Raw genomic sequence first — 22,485 nt, 5'->3', positions numbered from 1 at the left:
TCCTAACCATTTAAATTGCTTTTACTGTAGAAGTTAACTAGGTCAAGTAAGGCCGTCTGTGGGTTTCCACTAAGTGTTTAAGCATTATCCTCAAGTACTGGCTTGTCTCGTTTTACTAGAAAACATGAAAAATCATTTGGATGTTTGTATTTTTCCGGCCATTTAAAATTTTCAACTAATACCTAAATGAGACTCAAACTATTGCTAATTTTCAGTTACGAGTTGATAACCACTTGACCTCAAAGACAGAACTGGGAGTAGATGAAACTGTCAATTTCTAGTGAGTCTTTATACAGAGATTCAAAATTTGGGTAAACTGATCACTTATCTTTTGTCAATCCATTCAAGTTTTTAGAACTGGGTGTGATCTTCTCATATTTGAAAATGATACTTTTAGGTCAGCAGGGAAAGTTTACTTAGTTCTTTCCATCATCAGTGAGGTATTGATCTTTTTCTCTGGCAAGGGTCATAAATTTGCAAAATTGTTGTGGAATTAAACAAAAGGCCTGCATAGGATATAAACCACTCACCACGGATGCCACCAGTATTTCTCAACAGTTATGGCTTTTGAAGTATTAAAAAATCCAGTGAACAAAGTGAAAATTCAATTCCTCTGCTTACAACAAACATTTAAGGAGCACCTGTTATATAGTTTGATAACATTTGTGATGCTGTGAGTTTTACAGACTTTTTAACTCCTCAGAAAAAAACTGTAGTGAAAATTATGTGCTGATTTGAATACATCCAGATTCTCCTCTAAATATTCTCAGGATGGCATGCAAGCTAGCAGTCATGGCTCCCTCATAAAAACAGTTATATTGTTAGACCCGGATCTAAAGAGCTAGTAGAGGCTGCTAAATTAAACAAAGGGACAAACCTTCACAAACAGCTTAAATGTCTCACCAACACTCTTCTATTTTCCAGTCCTTTTAACAGCGAGTTAAGTCCAGTCCTGGATTGAGTAAGGTGGGTTAGATTTAATCTTCTAAGTATCTAAATAGCTATTCTTGGGAATACTTAGTAAAATTAATTTATCTAGTACCTCAAGTATCCTAAGAGATTAAATTTATGAAGTAAACCAAAGTCAACTCAAGACTTGCTACACCTTGGCCACTGTAGCTGTAACAGCAAACCATGTGTTATCTATGAAATTTATTTGCCTTTGTATATATTATTTATTCACCTTTAAAACAATCAGTTCTTAAAGTAAAAAGTGATGGAAACATTTTGAAAAACGATTGTTAATGTGTTCAAACAGATCCCTAACCTGTTAGGAAGAGAAGTGAAACTCTAAGGTGGCACCTAGCAAATATTTTACTGGGAAAAAAAAACTAAAAGTTGGGCAATGATACTCAAAATAACTAAATTTACAAAGCAGCATTTTTTTCTTAAAAAAAACAACAAAAAAATCCCCAAAAAACTAAAGTTAAAAAAACACAAAAACACCGCCCCCCCCCCCCCCCCCCCCTTACCAACTTGAATTACAAACTCAAGACAAGCAGCTTGGTACACCAACAAGGACTGGTGTGATAAACTCTCCTTCTGACCACATGTTGTCATCAGTCTCAAATAGGTAAAAGGCACTCAACTAATGTAATTCTTTAGTTACATTTTAAGGCTTTTTCCCCTAGGAGTAAACTTTCACTAATTAAAATGTTCTCTAAATCCTCTTTATTAAAGGGTGGGGGGGGGGGGCGCGTTGGTGGGGAGAGAAGGTGCCTGGCACACAGCACATGGCTCACGGGATCTCAGCTCCCTAACCAGGGATCAAACCCAGGCCCTCAGCTGTTAAAGCATGGAGTCCTGACCACTGGACCACTGGCAAAGTCTCTGTAAACCTTCCTTTTGAAAGGATCTGCTATACTTATCCTCTGGTCACCTGCCTTTAAATTACTACATTTCAAATAAAATGAAATTCTTAGGAACTGTAATGCTTTTAACTGGTGATAATAAGGAAGAAACCTATGGTTAAATATCCCAGAAATTTATTTAATGTTTGCTTGATACATTTTATATAGAAAGGTTGGAACTATTTGCTTTGAGTGCCTCTGGTAAATCTCATGGAGGCACTAAACTACAAAGGGGTGCCAATCTGGAGATATCAGAAATGGAAATCATAAGCCCAATTTATGTCTCGTCTTGAAGATCTGTCTCTAGTGAAATCAGGCCACTCCCTTAAAAAATGCTCAAGGTGTTGGAGCTCCTGTGTGAAAACAGCTAACATTTAGGAGGGCATTTCATGTTTTGGTCTGTTGGAACATTTAAATACTTAAAAAATATTCAGCTTTGAAGTTTTCAATACTGGAAAACTTTTTAAGTCTAGGGTTTACAGCCAGGAAGGCTGCTTTGTGTTCCTTAAACTGGACTCTGTTTCCCACAAAGTTAATCTTCAGCTTTGGCTTCCATTTCTTCTGCATCATCATCTCCATCCACTTCTGCATTTTCTCTCTCAAGCCTCTCCAGCTGCCTTGCAAGTTCGGTCTCATCTGTATCTGTGACCACTTTGGGCTGTGGAAGCAGAGGCACAATTTCAATGTGAATGTAGTTAAACACACACAGATTCAGTTTCAATACTATTACTGCCTGATATTTTAACTCTTATTCTGAGCGCCGAAATACTACCAATAAATTCCATGAGATAATAAAACTGAAAAAATATATTGGCTGTATAGTGGCTATATCTTTCAAACACACAAAAAGATGACCTGTAAAAATCCATCTTCTGGCTTCAAAATTTCTTCCACAGAAGAAATTTATTTTGAAAACTATATATGAAAATTTGGTTTTATTCTTGTTGAGATGAGAAAAACATAGGACACTATTGTAGTTCCTCATTCTGAAATCACACTTCAAGCATTCTAAATTCTGACAATAATCAATCACTTCTTTCTTTTTTCAGTTATTATCATTGTCTTTATTTTTTTCATTTGAGGGACCAGTGACCACAGTCTTGAATAACCACCCCATGATAGTTCTTATTTACTTTTAAAACCCTTTTAGGAACTAGAGTCAATGACTATTTTATACTTAGAGGACTTGTAGTTTTAAACATAGCTCATGTTTTATAAGTCACTGATCAGATATTTTAGAAGACAAACCAGTTATATGATTGAAACTTCTTAAAAACTTTAATAACAAGGCAAAAATCCCAGTATTGACCTCACCTCCATTTGAACATTGAAGACGCCCCTCTTTTCCTCAATTTTTTCTTTTATAACAGCCATAGCTTGATTGAGGACAGAGAGGCCTTCTGTTCTCTCCAGGGTGGTTGTAGTCATTACATACCGAGGAGGAGCTATTAGATTAATCTAAGGAAGACAAAAATTCAATTATGAATGTACCTACAGACCACATAATTAGGATGTTTGAGAATCATTTTGCTAATCTGGTGCTTTAAAAACAAATCATCCCTAAATTACTCCCAATTCGGCAGCACAGCAACTTGGGGTAGTTTGTTAATGTAGTAGAAATTAATTGAAGCTAACTGGTACTATGATGTAACCCAGCAGTAGAAGCAGTCTACTGCATACCAAAAATGAAGAATTATGACTTCTGGATCTTTGGTGCTTAAGCTAACTATAGGCATCACTGGCACAATGGATAATCTGTCTCTAAAACAAACAAAAAAGATCTCTATTTGGTTCTAAACTAAACCAATGGAAGAAATTCTTCTAAGTGATTCTGATTAACAGTCATCCAGTTAATTCTATTGCTAATGAAAGAGTCAACCCAAACCTCCTTAAAGTTGTGTGTGAATATAAGATAACATATTGTCCTTTTCAAGACTCTATGAGCATAATGGGCACTGTGGCTACTTATTGTAAAGGAGGTTTAGCACAGCTGGTTCTTTGGCACTAAATACCAAGAGGAATCTCTATCCATAGTGACAGCAGCAGTAGCTACAACAAAAGCCTACACATAATTTTAAACATTCTCTAGAAGTATCATCAAGAACCACTTTTAATAACACTTGATATGAAATATCACCATTAAAAAAAATCTGGATTTAATTTGGATTAAGTGGATATTTCAGTAGGGAGGGAGAACAGGCTACTCACCTTGATGGGCATGGTTTCTGTAGAACAATTCAAACCCGCTCTCAGAGCTTCTTTTACGGCATCAATGCCTTCATAGCCATAACAAGCCACTTCAATATCTAAAATTATAAAAATTCAAAAGCTTACTCCAAAATATGCAAAAAAACTTTTTAAAGTTTAAAAAGAAACCAGAGATACGACAAATACATTAGTACTCAAATACTTATGAAAGCTTTCATCACCCTTTCAATTATAAATCAACCCCAGCTATTAACTTTCATATTTAAAAATATCTGAACATGCAGTGATATCATATCTTCTCATCAATATCAAGCCCCTGAATGATGAAACTATAAAAAAGAGAAATTTAACAAACATCTTGAATTTGGGCTATATTTGGGTTGAAATCATAATTCCAACCCCTCTGTGCTTCAGTTCCTTATTTGTGAAATGGTTAGGAGTGTGATGAAATCTGAATGAAATAATAACCATGGGGGCTTCCCTGGTGACTCTGGTCAAGGATCTGCCTGCCAGTGCAGGAGATGGGTTCGATCCCAGATCCAGGATGCCATGGAGCAACTAGACTGATGTGCTACAACATCTGAGCCTGTGCTCAGGGGCTGCAACTACTGAAGCCCAAGCACCCTAGAGCCTTTGCTCTGCAACAAGAGAAGCCACCACAATGAGAAGTCCGTACACGGCAACTCTCCTGCACAGCAACAAAGACCCAGCAAAGCCCCCCAAATAAATAAAATTATATAAAACCAAAATAATATACCTACAAATTGTCTAGAATAACTGCATACTCTGACCCAGCAATCCTACTGTTAAGAATTTGCCTTGTAGAACACCTGTATAAATGGGTAAGTCTATGTGTATAAAGGTGTTAAAATGCAGTGTTTTTTGTAATATAGTTAGTTGACCCTTAACAATACAGCCTTGAACTGCATGGTCTCCTTACATGTTGATTTTTTTCAAAAGTAAACACTAGAATACTACATGAACCATGGTAGTTGAATCTCGGGTGCAGAATCACAGACACACAGGACTGACGAGGTTATATATGAATTTTCAAGTGCACAGAGGGTGGGCAATCCTCTTCTACGCTGTTTAAGGGTCAACTACAGTAAAAAAGACCGGCCCAACCTGAACATTCATCAAGAGGAGACTGGCTGATACCAAGGTTTATTATTCTATGCAATATTACCTAACATTCAAAATGAGAATGATCCTCAAGTTCTACAGGGAAGGGCAGCCATAGTACACCAAGTAGAAATAGCTAGTTGAAGAAAATGGTGCACACTATGATCCCATTCTTACGAAAACATAAAAACTTATATCTGAACATAAACAGCATACATTCCTATACAGCATAGGTATAGAAAAAAATGTCTGAAAGAACAGATCCCAAATTAACAGTGGTTAATCCAGAGGCATGGGAGGATATTACTGTACTGTCAGAATTTTAAAGCATGCACTAAAACAAAATAATCACTCCACCCGAAAAAAGGGCCAACTTAAGGTGAGCTGAGCTCATGTACTTGTGTCAATATATATGCATTTTATGATAACTCAGTAGAAGCAAAAATTACTTAATTTCTTTAGCTTTTCTCGCTGTGAAAAACAAACATTTAGAAAAAGGTAGATGTTGATGTAGCAACGTATTCTTTGGTTAGGCTCATTATTTAATAGCTTTTCTGGTACATGCAAAATATTTTAAACAGCATTTAAAAAATCATTTACCTGCTCGAATTTTGACAGCCTGTGGGGTCAAACGCCTATTAATATTGTTAATGAGTACTTCCCGTTCATCTTCATTCAAATCTAAGCTATCCAAAATAGATGGGTCTCTGAAAGAAAACACAACAAAATGTCAAGGTTACGTTACTGATAATTAGGACACCAAACATAACAGAATAATGTTTAAGAGCACAGTGTTTCGTGTCAGAATTAAGAGTTCAAATCTTAGCTTCACAATTTAATAGCTTTGTGCTTGGGGGCCTTTCTAGATCTCAATTTCCAAAGTTGTAAATCAAGAATAAAAACCGTGTATCTCACTGGACTGCAGAATTAAATGAGATAATGCAACTGCAGTGCTTAGGCCTGTATGACAAAAAGAAAACACCCAAATGATCATTATTAAAAGAAAAAAATTTAGAGATCTGACTAAAGCAAGCAATTCAATGTCTCCTATACAGGCATACCTTGAAGATATTGTGGGTTCAGTTCTAGACCACAATAAAGCACGTTTAGCAATAAAGTGAGTCACACGTTTGGTTCCTCAGGGCATATAAAAGTTACGCCTATGCCATACTGTTGTTTTTTGTTAAAAATACTTCATTCCTAAAATATGGTACCCATCATCTGAGTCTTCAGGAAGATGTATGTAATCTTCTTGCAATAGTAACATCAAGGGATCACAGATCACAACAAAATATTGAAGAAGTTTGAAATATTACAAGAATTCTCAAAATGTGACACAGAGACATGAAGTGAGCACAGGCTGTTGGAAAACTGGCACCAACAGATTTGCATGATGCAGCGTTGCCACAGAACTTCAATCTGTAAAAACTGCAGTACTCGCGAAGTGCAGTAAAATGAATTCTGCTTCTATCTCACATCCCACTATAATTAAGCATATCCATGTAATCAGCAGTCCTTGCTTCAAGGAGCTCAAAAAGAACAAAAACGTGGGAAAAAATTAAAAAAAAAAAAAGAAGTGCATTTTTGCACTTCTGGGGTGAGGTGAGGAAGGTATCAGTGGGGTCAGGAAGGGCTTCATGAATGAAGCGGCATTTCATCTGACCCTTGTAAGTGCCACAAACAGGGACCAGAGTCTTGTTCACTGGCATGTTTGTTGAACAAATTAAAAAATGGAAAAAAAGAAATAATGACTAAAAGAATGGTAGGATTTTAACAAGACTGTTCTGAGAAAATTCTGATATACTGATACTGAAAAAACCAACAGAAAAAAAAGAAAATGAGATGAACTTATGTTTCACAAAAGACAAATGGTCAATTAACATATGAAAAGTGGTCAACTTCCACCAACCAGCAAAACGCAAACCCAAACAAGACACTATTGGACATCAATCTGTTTGGCAAGAAGAAAAGAAAAATCTGAGATATATATCAAATGCTGATGAAGAGAAACAGAAACACTCATAATTGCTAAAAGGACTATGAACTATAGAACCAATTTGGAGAAACTTTAACAAAACTAAGTAAATTTAAAGGTACATATAATCAGTCCCATGACTCAACAATTCTATTCCGAGGTATCTATCTTAGAAATTTCCAAATGTATACACAGAGACGTGTACATGGATATTCACATAGCACTATTTGAAAAACAGAGATTACCTAAACATTTTTTAATAGAGGAACAAAAAAAAAAGGGCATGTTCTCATAAGTAAATACTATATAGAAATTAACATGAAGTAGGCATACATGTATCAATTTGGAGAAATTGATAGATTTCTCAAATTTACAGTAACAGATTACTGAAATTTACAGTAACAGCATCCCAAGTAAAAATGTAAAGTATTGAAAACCTGTCACAATGATAAATTGTTTTTTTGTTTAAACATTTTAAAACATAAAAAAGATTCTGTATGTACTTTTAATAATCTATTCACACATTACATATATCAATACCATAAATGATAATGACACACATAATTTCAGAACAGTGGTTACCATTGATGAGTGACCAAAATGGCTTTGGAGACAAAAAATAGTTTCCAACTATCTCAGAAATTTTAACTAAAAGGAAAAAAAAAAAAAAAGGCAGCACATGTGGCATCAAATTATGACGAGTTAAATCTGGACAGTTGCAACATGGCTGACGAAGCAAGAGAAGAACTTTAATGGTGATAAATGAAGATTAATTCACTAGGATGAATGTTAATTTAAGAATGTTAACGCAGAGCAGTAATGGAGAAGGTGCAGGAGGCAGAAGCTGTAAGCAGGGCCAATGATGACAGCAAACCAAGGTAAGAGACGTACTGACTGAGGAGCCCAAGACTAAAGGCAGGGAGGACAGAAATATAAAGCAGTGCTTGATGCTCAATAGCATAAACTCTGGACGGACCTAGAATGCTTGTGTTTGAATCCTGGCTCTACCATTTGTAGCTGTGTGAACATGGACAATTTAATCTCTGCCTCAATTTCCCCATCCATAAGATAGGAGTAATAGCTCTTATACCACAGGTGGTTGTGAGAATGACATATATGTTTGCTGTCATAACTATTACTCTTCTCCCCTTTCCCACAATTTGACATAAAAAAATTAAGTCGCATGAGGGGAGGGCGTAAGGTGGAAGGAATCTGGAGCCTCAGGTGAGTAGGCATGATGGAGGCTCTAACAGTTCAAAGTCCCACTTGGCCATTCTGAGGGGTGAAGAGACTAATCTCCCTTGGCAGGACAGGAGTTGGCAAGTAACGACGCAGTGGTGAGGCTGCTTGTGAAGTACTGACATCTAGAAGGAGTGGGAGGTGCAGAAGCAGAGATAGTAAGTACAGAGAACTTAAGTCTGGCTGTTAAAAGGAGAGGACACAGTGCTTCCTACAGGAGAAGAGCAGAGGGCAGGTTGAAAGGTTTTTTAGTAGAAATAGGAAAAATCTGAGCATAGTTTTATGCTGATAAAGCAAAACCAATAAAGAAAAAGGCTGAAGACTCAAGGGAGGGAATAACAAATGGAGATGATATTCCTCAGGAATAACTGGGCACAGGTGGTACGATTAGTGTGAGAGCAGAAGGACCCGAATCCAGTGTGACAGGAGCACAGGAGGTAACGACAGGTGGGAAGGAGGTAAGTTGGATGAGACGGTGGAAGGAAACGGAGGTGATGCTGTGCAATGGCTTCTTTTTCAGGCAGTGAGCGCAGCAGGTGAGAGGGAGGGAAGAGGGATAGAGTGGGTATCTGGGAAAGTGTGGAGAAGTTCTGAAACAGCCAGTCTAAGAATGGGAGGAAGAAGTGATCAGGAGCAAAGAGGGTGTGGGGCAGCAGTTACGGCCCAGCTGAGGTTGGAGACCATGAATATGCAGTGGCACCAACCTGTAAGACTGGTTTTCCCTAGCAGCACCCAGCAGTCTCTATGCAGAGAAGGCAGGAACATCGCTCCAAGGCTGGATGTAACAGAAGGAAAAACAGGGCGAAGCTCGTGATATTGGCAAGAAAGTTATTGAAATGATGGACCATGGTGTGTCTATACTGCGTAAGAAAGAGGCAGGAAAAGGTGAAAAGACAGGGAGGATAAAAGGGTCTGGAATCAGAGCCTGATGTAAGAATTAAGACGAGAGAGTAGGACAGTGTGGCAGCTGGAAGGACAGGAGGCCGTGATAAAAGAACAGAATATGTGAATTAAAGATTTTGGAGGAGCAAATCCTGGTGACAGTAAGACACAGGGTGAGGTCATATGGAAAACTGGCTAACATGGCGTCGGCTGAAGGTCTAAGCAACTGAGGTAAAAAAAAAACAAGAGATTACAGTTTAAATGAAATGTCTATGCTGGCCCTGAAGTCACTGAGGACAAACACAAAGCTTGGAGAGGAAAAGATTTAAGGCAATAGTGTCAGATGGTTTAAAGAACTACCCAACTACGGTACACCAAATCATACAGGCTTAGCTTTAGAGGACTGGCTCATATCATGGGCCTTTTATGCTAAAATATTTTAATCTAAATTTGACAAGGACTTACTACATGGATGTTGTGTTACTAAATGTTAGGCTTGCAACCTGTGTGCTAGGCCCAGCAGCTGTAATACCAAGGGAAAAGCAGAGCTAAGGAGGAGTTCTTACGAGACTGCGTGCTTAAATGCATCATAGGCACCATATCCGGGTCTCTTGTACTTGTCATCGAAGACCCAGGCAGTCCTCTGGAACAGGCTTTCCAGCTGCTCATCCTTGGTGTATTCTAAGACCTCAGCAACATGACGAAGAATGCTGTAAACCTAGAAAAAAAATGAAGAGCACAACAATTCAAAGATAAGAGATCTACATGTTTTTTTAAAAAGATATTTTTACATTTTAGAAGACAGCATATAAAAACAAACCTTTGGTTACTTTGATTAGAATAACTCCTTAACAAAAGACTACCATATGAAAACTTTTTTTCCCATAATTATTTTCTTTTTGCTAACAATGAACTCAAGTGGGTGAACAAATACAAACAGTATAGCATTTATAGCCTAAGATCCGGAGCAAGTCAATTCTGGGACAAACCAACCTCTCTGAATATGTTTCCTCATCTAGAAAAGGGAGATACCAGTATCTCTCCTTTTTATTGTAGAGAGTTCTTACATGGATCAAATATAAGACATTAGGACTACTATTCCACGACAGATGTGGGCTCGATCCCTGGATTGGGAAGATCCTCTGGATGTGGAAATGGCAACCTGCTCCAGTATTCTTGCCTGGAAAATTCCATGGACAGAGGAGCCTGGTGGGCTGCAGTCCATGCGGTTGCAAAGAGTCAGACACAATACACACACACACACACACACACACACACACACACTCACTCACTCACTCTCACACACTCACTCACTCACTCACTTACTCACACATAACAACAACATGAGAACATAGAACCAGGATGGAGATTTTAGTATTTCTTATGCTCTGTTGTCTTCTAACAATTACCCTTCAATCCTACCCATCTCCTACTCACTGCTGCCAACTCTGTGAGACCCCATAGACGGCAGCCCACCAGGCTCCGCCGTCCCTGGGACTCTCCAGACAAGAACATTGGAGTGGGTTGCCATTTCCTTCTCCAATGCATGAAAGTGAAAAGTGAAGTCGCTCAGTCGTGTCTGACCCTCAGCGACCCCATGGACTGCAGCCCACCAGGCTCCTCCGTCCATGGGATTTTCCAGGCAAGAGTACTGGAGTGCGTTGCCATTGCCTTCTCCCCATAAAAGAGCTTAAAAACACTAATGGTCTGGTACTGATCTGAGAACATTAGACTTCAGTGCTTTAAGGTAGTAACATCATGAGACAACTGATGTTGTCTCACTGAAGTCACACTCTTTCAAAATGAAGTCTTCAAATTATTTTCCTGTGAAACACAGAACTGAAAATGGAAATACAGATACAGAAAATCTAGGTTTTTGTTTCTGCCAGCAACACGCCATGTAGATTATTTATTAAGCAGACTGAACAGTGGACTAATTTGACTAAATAATCAACTTACAGTTTTGGATTTGGTAAATTTATCTTCACATTTGATTGCTTCCTCTGGTGAAACTCTTCTTTTTGACAAATCAATGTATCCTATATGAGAAAAATTTGAAAACATTATCTCTGTCCAGGTATCAACAAATCACTCTGACAATTTTCACAACCATATTCCTGGGTTGGCATACCTACAACTTATTTCCTACTTAAACTGTATCAACAAAAAACTGCTTAAGAAGTACATGTATTATGTAGAAGTATTATGTTTTAAAGTAAATTTTTGTCATCATTAATGTTACCTGGGCAGAGGGAACTAATAATTTCAATTATCCAAATGAGGGCTAAAACCATGTCTATTAAGCATCAGAGGATCAACTGTATCATGTTTTCTGTATGCTTGATGTTCTGACATCTGTAGCCTGGCTGACCAGGGAAGAGACTCTGCTGCCCAGCTCTAGCCAAGGGCTCAATGGGAGCCTTTCACATGGAAATAACCAACCCAGAGCCCACGTCCCTAACCATCTCATCAAAGTTCCACACATCAGGCCAGTACTCCCCCATGCCCTAAACCGACGTAGAGCCAGATACCAGACAACTAGAGACAGTCCCCGTGCACCAGGCACTGCCCATACTGTTCAGATGAGCCAACTGTAAACTGTTTGCAACGACCTGCCTTGCCTTTTTCATGGAAACCTCAATACAGGCTCTGGCCTAAGGTTTCCCCTTGCTCTTCCTGCCTCCTGATCAAAACTAGTGCTTCCTCACGTGGCTTTGCACAGCACGCTGGGTCCCCATTTCCTGGGAAACTTTAGTCATAAAAATCTTCTTTCAATGACATGGCTACTCCATGTCACCAGTCACCTTCATAAATGAAAGTCCCATGGGCACAAAATGAGACAAGAAGTTAAATGTATTTTAAAGAATTAAATGTTCCAATGTTCACTGGAACACTATTTACAACAGCCAGGACATGAAAGCAACCTAAATGTCCAACAATGGAGGAATGCATAAAGATGTGGTACATACACACAATGGAGTATTACTCATGGCTATCAGGGGATAAGATGGGGAGATAAACTGGAAGACCAGGATTGACATATACACACTGCTACATATAACTATACTCAAAGCTCTATAATGGCTTACACGGGAAAAGAATCTAAAAAAGATTGGATACATGTATATGCATAACTAATTCACTTTGCTGTACACCTGAAACTAACACAACATTGTAAATCAACTATACCCCAATAAAAATTAAAAAAAAAAAAAAGAATTAAAGAGAAAATGGTCTTTCACTTTTACCCACATATTAGGTTGGTGCAAAAGTAACTGGTTTTGCACTGTCGAAATTTGCTGGAATACATTCTTAAATGTGGCTGTTATACATTATTTTAACGTGCACTATTGCTTTATGTTTTTTGCTAATGAATTATTACTTGCTGTTTATTTCATATGTATTTATGTATTTTAGACTATGGAAATAGTCTATGGAAATGATAGTAGACAAAAAATAAATGAGTGATTTTCTTATTCGAGTTCAAAATGGGTCATAAAGCACAGGAAATAAGCTGCAACATCAACAATGCATTTGGCCCAGAAACTGCTAATGAACGTACAGTGCAGTGGTGGTTCAAGAAGTTTTGCAAAGGAGACGAAAGCCTTGAAGATGAGGAGTATAGTGGCTGGCCATCGTAAGTTGAGAACAGTGGAGAGTATCATGGAAGTTGATCCTCTTAAAATTACACGAGAAGCTGCCGAAGAACTCAATGTCGACCATTCTATGTTAATTTGGCATTTGAAGCAAATTGGAAAGGTGAAAAAGCTCAGTAAGTGGGTGCCTCAAGAACTCCCCGCAAATCAAAAAAATAATCGTTTTGAAGTGTCATCTTCTCTTATTCTACGCAACTACAACAAACCATTTCTCAGGTGGATTTTGTTGTGTGGCAAAAAGTAGATTTTATACAACAACCAGCAACGACCAGCTCAGTGGTTGGACTGAGAAGCTCCAAAGCACTTCTTAAAAGTCAAACTTGCAGCAAAACTCATCGTCACTGTCTGGTGGTCTGCTGCCAGTCTGATCCACTGCAGTTTTCTAAATCCCAGTGAAACCATCACAACTGAGAAGTATGCTCAGCAAATCTATGAGATGCACTGAAAACTGCAACCCTGCAGCTGGCACTGGTCAACAAAAAGGGCCCAATTCTTCTCTGCAACAATGCCTGACCGCACGTTTGCACAACCAAAGCTTCCAAAGTTGAATGAATTGGGCTACGAACTTTCGTCTCATCTGTCATATTCACCTGACCTTTTGCCAACTGGCTACCTGTTCTTCGAGACCTTGACAACTTTTTGCAGTCGACAACCAGGAGGAGGCAGAAAATGCTTTCCAAGAGTTCGTCAAATCCTGAAGTACGGATTTCTTTGCTACAGGAACAAACCAACTTATTTCTGTTTTGCAAAAATGTATTGATTGTAATGGTTCCTATTTTGATTAATAAAGATGTGTTTGACCCTAGTTATAATGACTGAAAATTCAGGGTCTGAAACCATGCTTTTGCATCAACCTAGTATCTTTCAGCCTAAACAACTTCCTTTACCATCTCTTATAATGCAGTTCTGTCTTGTAAGAAATTCCCCTAGTTTCTATTTACCTGATAATGTCTTCATTTGATTTTTATTGCTGAATATTTTCTTTAGAAACAGAATTCTGGTTTGATATTTTCTTTCAGTGTTTTACAGATGTCATTCAATGCTCTGACCTTCATTATTTCCAATAAAAGAATGCCATTGTAATTTGTATTACTGTTCCCCTGTAAATAACATCATTTTCCTTGCCTATTTTGAAGATTTTGTTTTTCAATAGTTTGGTATTCCTAGATATGGTCTTGGTATTTATCCTGCTTCAGTTTTCCTGAGCTTCTCTAATTTGTAAACATTTTTTCTCCCAGCAAATATGGGAAACTTCTGGTCATGGTTTCTTCAAGTGTATTTTCTGCTTTTTCTTTCTCTTCTCTTCTTCTGGAATAAAGCTTTTGATTATTAACAGGTTGCTCTTTTTTTCCTCTCAGTTCTTCAGATTGGTTCTTTTTAAATGAACTACCTTTAAATTTCAAGAAGTCTTCTGTCATCTTTTATCTGATGTTAGCCTATACATTCAATTTTTTAGATACTAAAAAAAATTTCATTTCTCGAAATTGTATTTAGTTCTTTATGTTAGTTTCTAATTTCTCAACTAAGATTTCTGCTCACTCACTACATTTTTCTGATATCCTCGAGCACTTAAAACATATTATTTAAAATGCTTACCTGCTAACTGCAACATCAGGGTCATCTCTAGGTCAGTCTCCACTGATTATCTTTTTTGAATGGGTCATATTTTCCTGTTCATTCAAATATTTAGCAATTCTGAATGGTATCCTGGACATTAGAAAAGATACGTGGCAGAGGCTCTGAATTCCTTTAGGTTCCTCTTAAGGACATTGATTTTGTTGTTCACTCTGCATGGCTTGTGGGGTCTGAGTTCCCCAATCATGGACTAAGCCCCCACCTCTGGCAGTGAAGGTACAAAGTCTTAACCACTGTACTGCCAGGGAACTCTCAAGGATACTCAATTTGTTTTAGCAGTTATCTTGTTTGAATTCAAAACTATACAGAGCTGTCTCCCCAAATGGAAAGCAAACAAAATTTGTTTAGATTTTTATCCTGAAGGGCTGCTTGCAGTCTAACCTCTACAAGTAGTTTCAGGAGTCAGCTAGAGATTTGAACAGAATTTTTATATATAAACTTAGGGGCTCTCTCTGTGTCTCTTTCTCTAATCCCTATCACTACTTTCCAATTGTTGTGGCTGTCCAGAACTCTTATCTCTGGCTCTCAAGTCATTAAGACTGTGGGTTTTCCTTTAGAATCTTCACTGCCCTGCTTGGTATAACATGGCACTCAGTCAAAAGGCTATAAAACTTATCCAGTGCAGTTCCTGTCTTCTAAGTGTTAACTTGCCTTCAGTTTCAGCCTGCTTTTGGTTGCTCCCATTGTTTTTGGATAAAATTTACCATCCATTTAGATACTTGCTTAGGGTTGACAGCAGTTATGTTGAATGGTTTATCCAACAGGACTTAAACTTCTAGTATCAGAAATGGATCCTCTCTGTAGGATCTTCTGCACTTTGCTTTTTTTCTTATCTTATCCTGGAGATCTTTTTGTATCAGAATATTCAGATTTCATTCTGTAGAAAATTGCTTTGCCTGGCTGTCTCATGATTTATTTAACCACAATTTAGATTGTTGTTTCATGTTTTTAACTTACACTGTACAAACAATGTTGTTATGAAAATACATTTTTACATCTATCTAGACTACCTGACCTGCCGCTTGAGAAATCTATATGCAAGTCAGGAAGCAACAGTTAGAACTGGACACGGAACAACAGACTGGTTCGAAATAGGAAAAGGAGTATGTCAAGGCTGTATATTGTCACCCTGCTTATTTAACTTATATGCAGAGTACATCATGAGACACGCTGGGCTGGAAGAAGCACAAGCTGGAATCAAGATTGCTGGGAGAAATATCAATAACCTCAGATATGCAGATGACACCACCCTTATGGCAGAAAGCGAAGAGGAACTAAAAAGCCTCTTGATGAAAGTGAAAGAGGAGAGTGAAAAAGTTGGCTTAAAGCTCAACATTCAGAAAACGAGGATCATGGCATCTGGTCCCATCACTTCATGGGAAATAGATGGGGAAACAGTGGAAACAGTGTCAGACTTTATTTTGGGGGGCTCCAAAATCACTGCAGATGTTGACTGCAGCCATGAAATTAAAAGATGCTTACTCCTTGCAAGAAAAGTTATGACCAACCTAGACAGCATGTTGAAAAGCAGAGACATTACTATGCCAACAAAGGTCCGTCTAGTCAAGGCTATGGTTTTTCCTGCAGTCATGTATGGATGTCAGAGTTGGACTGTGAAGAAAAGATGAGCGCCGAAGAATTGATGCTTTTGAACTGTGGTGTTGGAGAAGACTCTTGACAGTCCCTTGGACTGCAAGATCTAACCAGTCCATTCTGAAGGAGATCAGCCCTGGGATTTCTTTGGAGGGAGTGATGCTAAAGTTGAAACTCCAGTACTTTGGCCACCTCATGCGAAGAGTTGACTCATTGGAAAAGACTTTGGTGCTGGGAGGGATTGGGGGCAGGAGGAGAAGGGGACGACAGAGGATGAGATGGCTGGATGGCATCACTGACTCAATGGACACGAGTCTGAGTGAACTCCCGGAGTTGGTGATGGACAGGGAGGCCTGGCGTGCTGTGTTTCACGGGGTCACAGAGAGTCGGACACGACTGAGCGACTGAACTGAAGTGTACTTACACAAGCATACCCTTTCACTTTTTCTGACTGTAGTTGAAAATATACTTGATTCCTTTTTGTGTTACCTATTTCATATAATAGGAAAGCAATATAAGCTAAGACACCAGCTGAGGTCCTACTAGGACAGTGATTAAACACAATATTAAAAGGAATAATCTCAGCCTTCAAGTAGTTTAATAAATGGGGGCTAGGGAGAGTGCTACAAGTAAGTCATATCAAAGTATTTAGAATAATCAATGTGCTAACGGTAGCACCTCTTAAGAGGTAATACAAGCTGTCTCCAAAGTTTATTATCTAAGATTATAATCAGAAAAAAAGTCAGTTATGTATAAAATCATTCATTTGCAAAAGTATCAATTAACTAGATGGCTGAGCAGATTCAGAAAGACAAGTTCAGTCAGGGTGACTGGCTAGTCTTTTAAGCATGATGGTAACTATGTGACTGAAACGAACAACTGACAAATTATAGCAAGAGGGCTGAAGCCAGTGATCTTAACTATATTAACTGAAGACAAAACCTACTCATTGGTATCGTACAATGTATATAGAAACATTGTGTTCACAAAGGTGAAGATTTACACAGGGTCCAAAGAAGGAGCACCCAAAGAGTCACGACTCAGCAGTGTACACATGCACACACACGTGCATAAACACACACACTCTGAATAAATAACAGTAAATAAATGAATGCCTATTCACCTCTGCCTGAAAGATCCCAAAGGACCATAGGATCTGGGGGTCGTAGACATTCTGATTACCAGAGAGACAGACAGTATTCAGTTCTAGATGTGTCTTTTTTAAAGACATAAAATATTCCTAAAATTCATTTACTTTTACAAAAACTAGTCCTGGATGAACTAATTAACCACTACTAACTTAAAAGGTTTTGTTTAGATGGTTAATTGGTATCCTTCTCTAACAATTTTGTAAGTAAGAGTTTAAGTACAAAAAGAGGCGTTTTGTTTTTTTACTGCAGTAGGCAATGCACAAAAAATATATTTTAAAATAAGTTTAACTCAGAAAAATTTCAGATATAAATTATTTAACATAAAATATTTATTTATTATGATTACATTTATATTTAATAAGTAAATATAAATTATTAAAATAAAAATTAAATATTCTTCTCATTTACCTTTTTCTTTGTCCACTCTAATAACAACCACACATTCATTCCTGCCAATTCGGATGAGTTTGTTTATAGAACGGATACGCCTTCTCGACAACTCACTCAGAAGAATCATGCCTTCGATGTTGTTGTATTCCAGTAAGCTGACATAAGCGCCCATTTCAGCAATGGACCTTACATTCACCATCACTACATCTTCTACCTCAGGAAATTTGTGTTGATAAAATCTACAACTTAGACCCGGCATTCTGCAATTTAAACAAAAGAATCTAGTCAGTGTTCAGTTAAGGTCAACATAAAAATATGAATTTTTCACATCTTGCCACTGGAAGAAGTTTTTAGTCTTCTCATCTCTTTAAACTTCTTACATGGTGCTAGAAAACCGATGAATGTTTGGGAACCAAGCCTGAATTTTTATTTTGCTCCACATTTTTCTAACACTTGTATGATTCTCTACCATTAGTTTCAAAGGAATCATAAAAAATAATCATCATTTATAAAGAGTAAAATATTATTTTAATACTTAATAACAAATGATAGGAAGCATCACTACTGTTATAAACCTATCAGCAAAACTAAAGCTACTCTTCCTCCAAGTCAGCTAAGGCTGGATTACCACCCACTATATAAAGGAAAGAGTTTTCCAACAAATTAAATCTTAACCCTAACCATACATCAAATGATATACTCTATCATTTGTTGTTGTTCAGTCACCAAGTCATGTCCGACTCTGCAACCCCATGAACTGCAGCCTACCAAGGCTTCCCTGTCTTTTACCATCTCCTGGAGCTTGCTCAAACTCATGTCCATTGAGTCGGAGATGCCATCCAACCATGTCATCCTCTGCTGTTGACTGACACACAACTCTACCATTTATTTTAGGCAGAATTATACTATCACATGTCACAACAAAAACTAAAGATTAATCACAAAACATACTTCACAAAAGATACTAAATTTAACTAAAACATATCCTTCTGAATTTTTTTCCTCTTAAACATGAATTTAATTCACAACTACCATAATTTTTAGCTTCCACTTTTCCCATTACTTCCAAATAATCTTCTTTCTTGTTGAATAGGTATACTCAACCCCAAGAATCCTTTAGTAGATATCCCCACTACTATAAAGTTTAAATTTCACTTAATCTCCACACATTAAATATATTTAGAACTATTCCTTTTGATCCACCCAACCTACTTTAAACACCGCCCCTTTTATGACCCACAAGCCTAAAATCATTCCATGAATAGAAATATATTTTTAAAAGGAAGCTCTCAAATTAATCTTTGTTGGTAATTTTCATGTTTTTCTGATAACCTTAACTAATTTACTATTGTTAAAGGTCAGAATATAGGCAACAATAAGATCCCAAGTCCTATGAAAAATTTGTGAAAATTTACATACTAACTTACCTTTTTTTCTTATTGGGTAACAGGGCCACCATTACCTGTCTCAAAGATAAAACACCTACATCCAGCTCATAGAACACCAGAGTTCTGCTGCAGGGCAGTTTGAGAACTGCTAACTGCACCCACATATATCTTCCTAGTGGCTTACCCACTGACTTATACATTTTTCTGCTACCTACAGGGTCCTATATAATCTGGCCACTGCCTATCTTCCTGAAGTACCACTTTCCTCCTAGTCTCCCCTATTTTATAGATGAAAAATATGAAGCATGGGTTAAGCATATTGTTCTGTCATATACTGTTAACAAGTGAATTTGAACCTGTAACGTCTGAATCCATAGTTTGTGTCTTATTCATCAGGCTATATTTTCTCTCAACATTATAAATACACAACAATTAGAAATACCTTAAACAAAAAGCACTATCAGTGTACACATTCGGTGCTAGAACATAACAAATTTTAGTATTAATATCGGGGCTTCCCTGGTGGCTCAGATGGTAAAGAACCTGTCTGCAACACTGAAAAACCAGGTTTGATCTGTGGATCGGGATTATCCCCTGGAGAAGGGAATGGCAACCCACTCTAGTATCCTTGCCTGGAAAATTCCATGGACAGAGGAGCCTGGCAGGCTATAGTCCATGGGGTCGCCAAGTGTCAGACACAACTGAGCGACTCACACACATAAAATTTCTATTATTAACTTATCCTATTTAATAAAAAATAAAGCTGCATATAACAGTGGCAGAGAAATATTTCTCTTTGAAGCTTGACAAAACAGGGATTTAGCAAATAGAGGGAAGTAGACCTACAATGGTCAGAATAACCCACCAAGAAAGAGCTGAGCTGGTTGGTTCATTTTTAAACAGGGCTTTTTTTTTCTCTTGGACAATTGTTCTCAAATATCTGTATGTAAAGCACTAAAACTTGAGAGCTAAAAATGTTTCATACTGGGTATAAAAATGAACATTATGGAAAGGTGTGAAAGAAACATTTTAAGAGATTTAACAAGCGCTAACCACTTTTACTCACCAAGTTTCTTCAAATAGTAAAGCCGATAATTTTGGAGAAGCAAGACCTAATCTGACTGTAAAAGAACACAGGCAATAGTGTAAAAGAATTCTGAAGAGTGATATGAATGTCACTGCTTCAGAAGGTGCAAATCTCTTTGCAAAAGATAATGTAAATAAAGGAATACTGCTGATGGTATGTCATTCACAGTGAAAGACAGTAGATAAGTACAAAAAAATAATCTACAACTTTGCTCTCCTACTTACTAACTGTGGCTTAGGAATACTAATGTATCCCCATTAACTGTAGCTTCTAATGTGTGCCATGTACTTCACAGGTTTGTGGAGGACATCAAATGAAACAATATACATGTGAAAAGAGTTGGAAAGTGTAATGCTATACAAATGTAAGATATTAAAAAGCAAAGGAAATATTTCCATTTTGCAACTTAATTCATTAAACAATTATTTTTATTATTAAAATAAAGTACTAAATGATTTCCTCAAAGACAAATGCTTACTAAGTACAACAGGAGCTAAAACCAGGTCATATGACACTAAATCCAGAGTTTAATCCAAAGCCTCAATATGTCAGAGTACTACAATACACTATGTGTTCTCCAGTAAAGAATCTTTCCAAATACAACAACTGAGCTCCAAGCTAATTTCCAATACCCTGCACCGTCAGTAATTTTGCCTGGTGAAATGGTAGGCAGGAGTTCTTAAATCACTGCGTGCTCCAGTCGCCATCGTGGATACAGGAAGTCCACACTCCCTTCCAAAGCAAAGCATGATGTGACAGAGGCAACTCCTGTGGTAATACTAATCCGGCTCTAACACTTATCAGTTATGCTCTCTGAATGCTCGCCTTTAGTACAGAAGTGCTAAACAAACAAAGCTTTTCAATTATTTCACTGTAGTTGAAATAGGAAGCACCAATCTCCAAAACTGAGCATCTTATTGAGATCTTTGGAGAACCAGAAACTCTCATTTGGCATCTGATGAACTAAGAACAGGCAGTAAAGCTCTATGTAATTCCAAACTGCTGAAAGACACGGAGTTACAAGATTTTTTTTTCCCCTTGAGTAACAACTTCAATCGGAAGAAAAACCAAGACTTCTTTGCTACACCTTTTCCTCAAGAAACAATGTTTCTTGTTTAATGAAAATTAAAGTAGACGAAGTCTGGGGTAGTTAACAAAAGGGACCTAAAATTTCCATATCTTATGTTTTTCAGTTCTGCTTAACCGTAAGACCACAGCGCTTAAATCTACAAGTCTATTCTCATCGGTGCTGAAAATACGGCAAAATGATACGAAGAATAATAAACTCTTCAGTAGTATCTTTCAGTTTCGTCTTAAGGACTGACTCATTCTACACAAACGCAGAACTCCAGCGACAGGGTAACAAGAGCTTCGATTTTTAATATTAAGTGGTCAGGTTAACAAACTATTCTTGGATTTTTTTTTTTTAACTCAACTCTTGTCAAAATCGTGGCCCAATCCACAGGTTCCTTGAAGTGTCCTGTCTGGTCACCATTGAGAGGTAGTATTTGCCGGGGAGGAAGAAGGGAAAAGAAAAAAGGATGGAATTCGCAGGCCTAGAGACAGCAAAGTGCTCAGCGTCCTGGGGCGGGGTGTCACGGCGTACTCCCCAGGCCGCCCCACTATCAGCATATTGACGAGGCTGTCCCATCACTTGGCCCACTCGCCTTCGCGAGATTCCTCCGTCCGTACCATGACACCTCTGCTACACCGGGAGGTCGACACGCAGCCGGCGGGTGGCGGCAGTCATGTCCAGACACTTCCCGCGCGGGGACGGGAAAAGGAGGGGGTGTTAGCTCCGTGGCCTACCCTCTACCGACCACCCACGTCCCTAGACGCAATCAAAGTGAATTCCTGGAAAAACCGATCAGAGAGACTAGTCACCTGAGGTATGTGTGTGAGTCCCACACCAGGCTCCCACGCCACGCTCTTCAGTCGGAGAGATCAGACTCGATCAGTCCTCAGCAGCCGCCGACTTTCCTCAGCGTGCGCTTCGCTTGACCACACCGCGCATGCGGAACCAGCTCGCAGCACGCAGGCGCCAACGGGAGAGAGGACCCCCCCCCCTTCGTCACTGACCATAGAGTCCAGGTCCTCCGAGGACAAATAATGTGGACCTTAGGAGGACCTGAAAAGTACGTTTCCTCGTTATCTTTAGCTTTCTCTAAATAACCGTCAAGGCTCAGGTAAAAGTGAAGACTAATTCCTTGTCCCTAAAGCATAAATCCTCGCTGGAACCTTCAGTCAATCAGGAGGTGGCGCTGTGACCAAAGATGAAAACTGGAGGAAGAGAAGGAGTGTACTCTTAC

General features: G+C 38.3%; 1 protein-coding gene across 1 annotated transcript; it reads right to left on the bottom strand.

Annotated features, from left to right (window-relative positions):
- Window positions 1-1,661: 1,661 nt before the first annotated feature.
- On the bottom strand, window positions 1,662-22,192 carry EIF2S1 (eukaryotic translation initiation factor 2 subunit alpha). Its single transcript, XM_052646694.1, has 8 exons — window positions 22,061-22,192; window positions 17,720-17,961; window positions 11,236-11,315; window positions 9,843-9,994; window positions 5,781-5,887; window positions 4,059-4,156; window positions 3,165-3,308; window positions 1,662-2,508 (listed from the first exon to the last, which is right to left on the bottom strand). Exons 2-8 carry the CDS (start codon window positions 17,958-17,960, stop codon window positions 2,383-2,385), a joined length of 948 nt encoding a protein of 315 aa, XP_052502654.1. The 5' UTR covers window position 17,961; window positions 22,061-22,192; the 3' UTR covers window positions 1,662-2,382.
- Window positions 22,193-22,485: the final 293 nt, after the last annotated feature.

The sequence above is a fragment of the Budorcas taxicolor genome, chromosome 10 (genome assembly GCF_023091745.1).
Source record: "Budorcas taxicolor isolate Tak-1 chromosome 10, Takin1.1, whole genome shotgun sequence".
NCBI classification, from domain to species: Eukaryota; Metazoa; Chordata; class Mammalia; order Artiodactyla; family Bovidae; genus Budorcas; species Budorcas taxicolor.
This window is presented reverse-complemented; position numbering and strand designations above follow the sequence as displayed.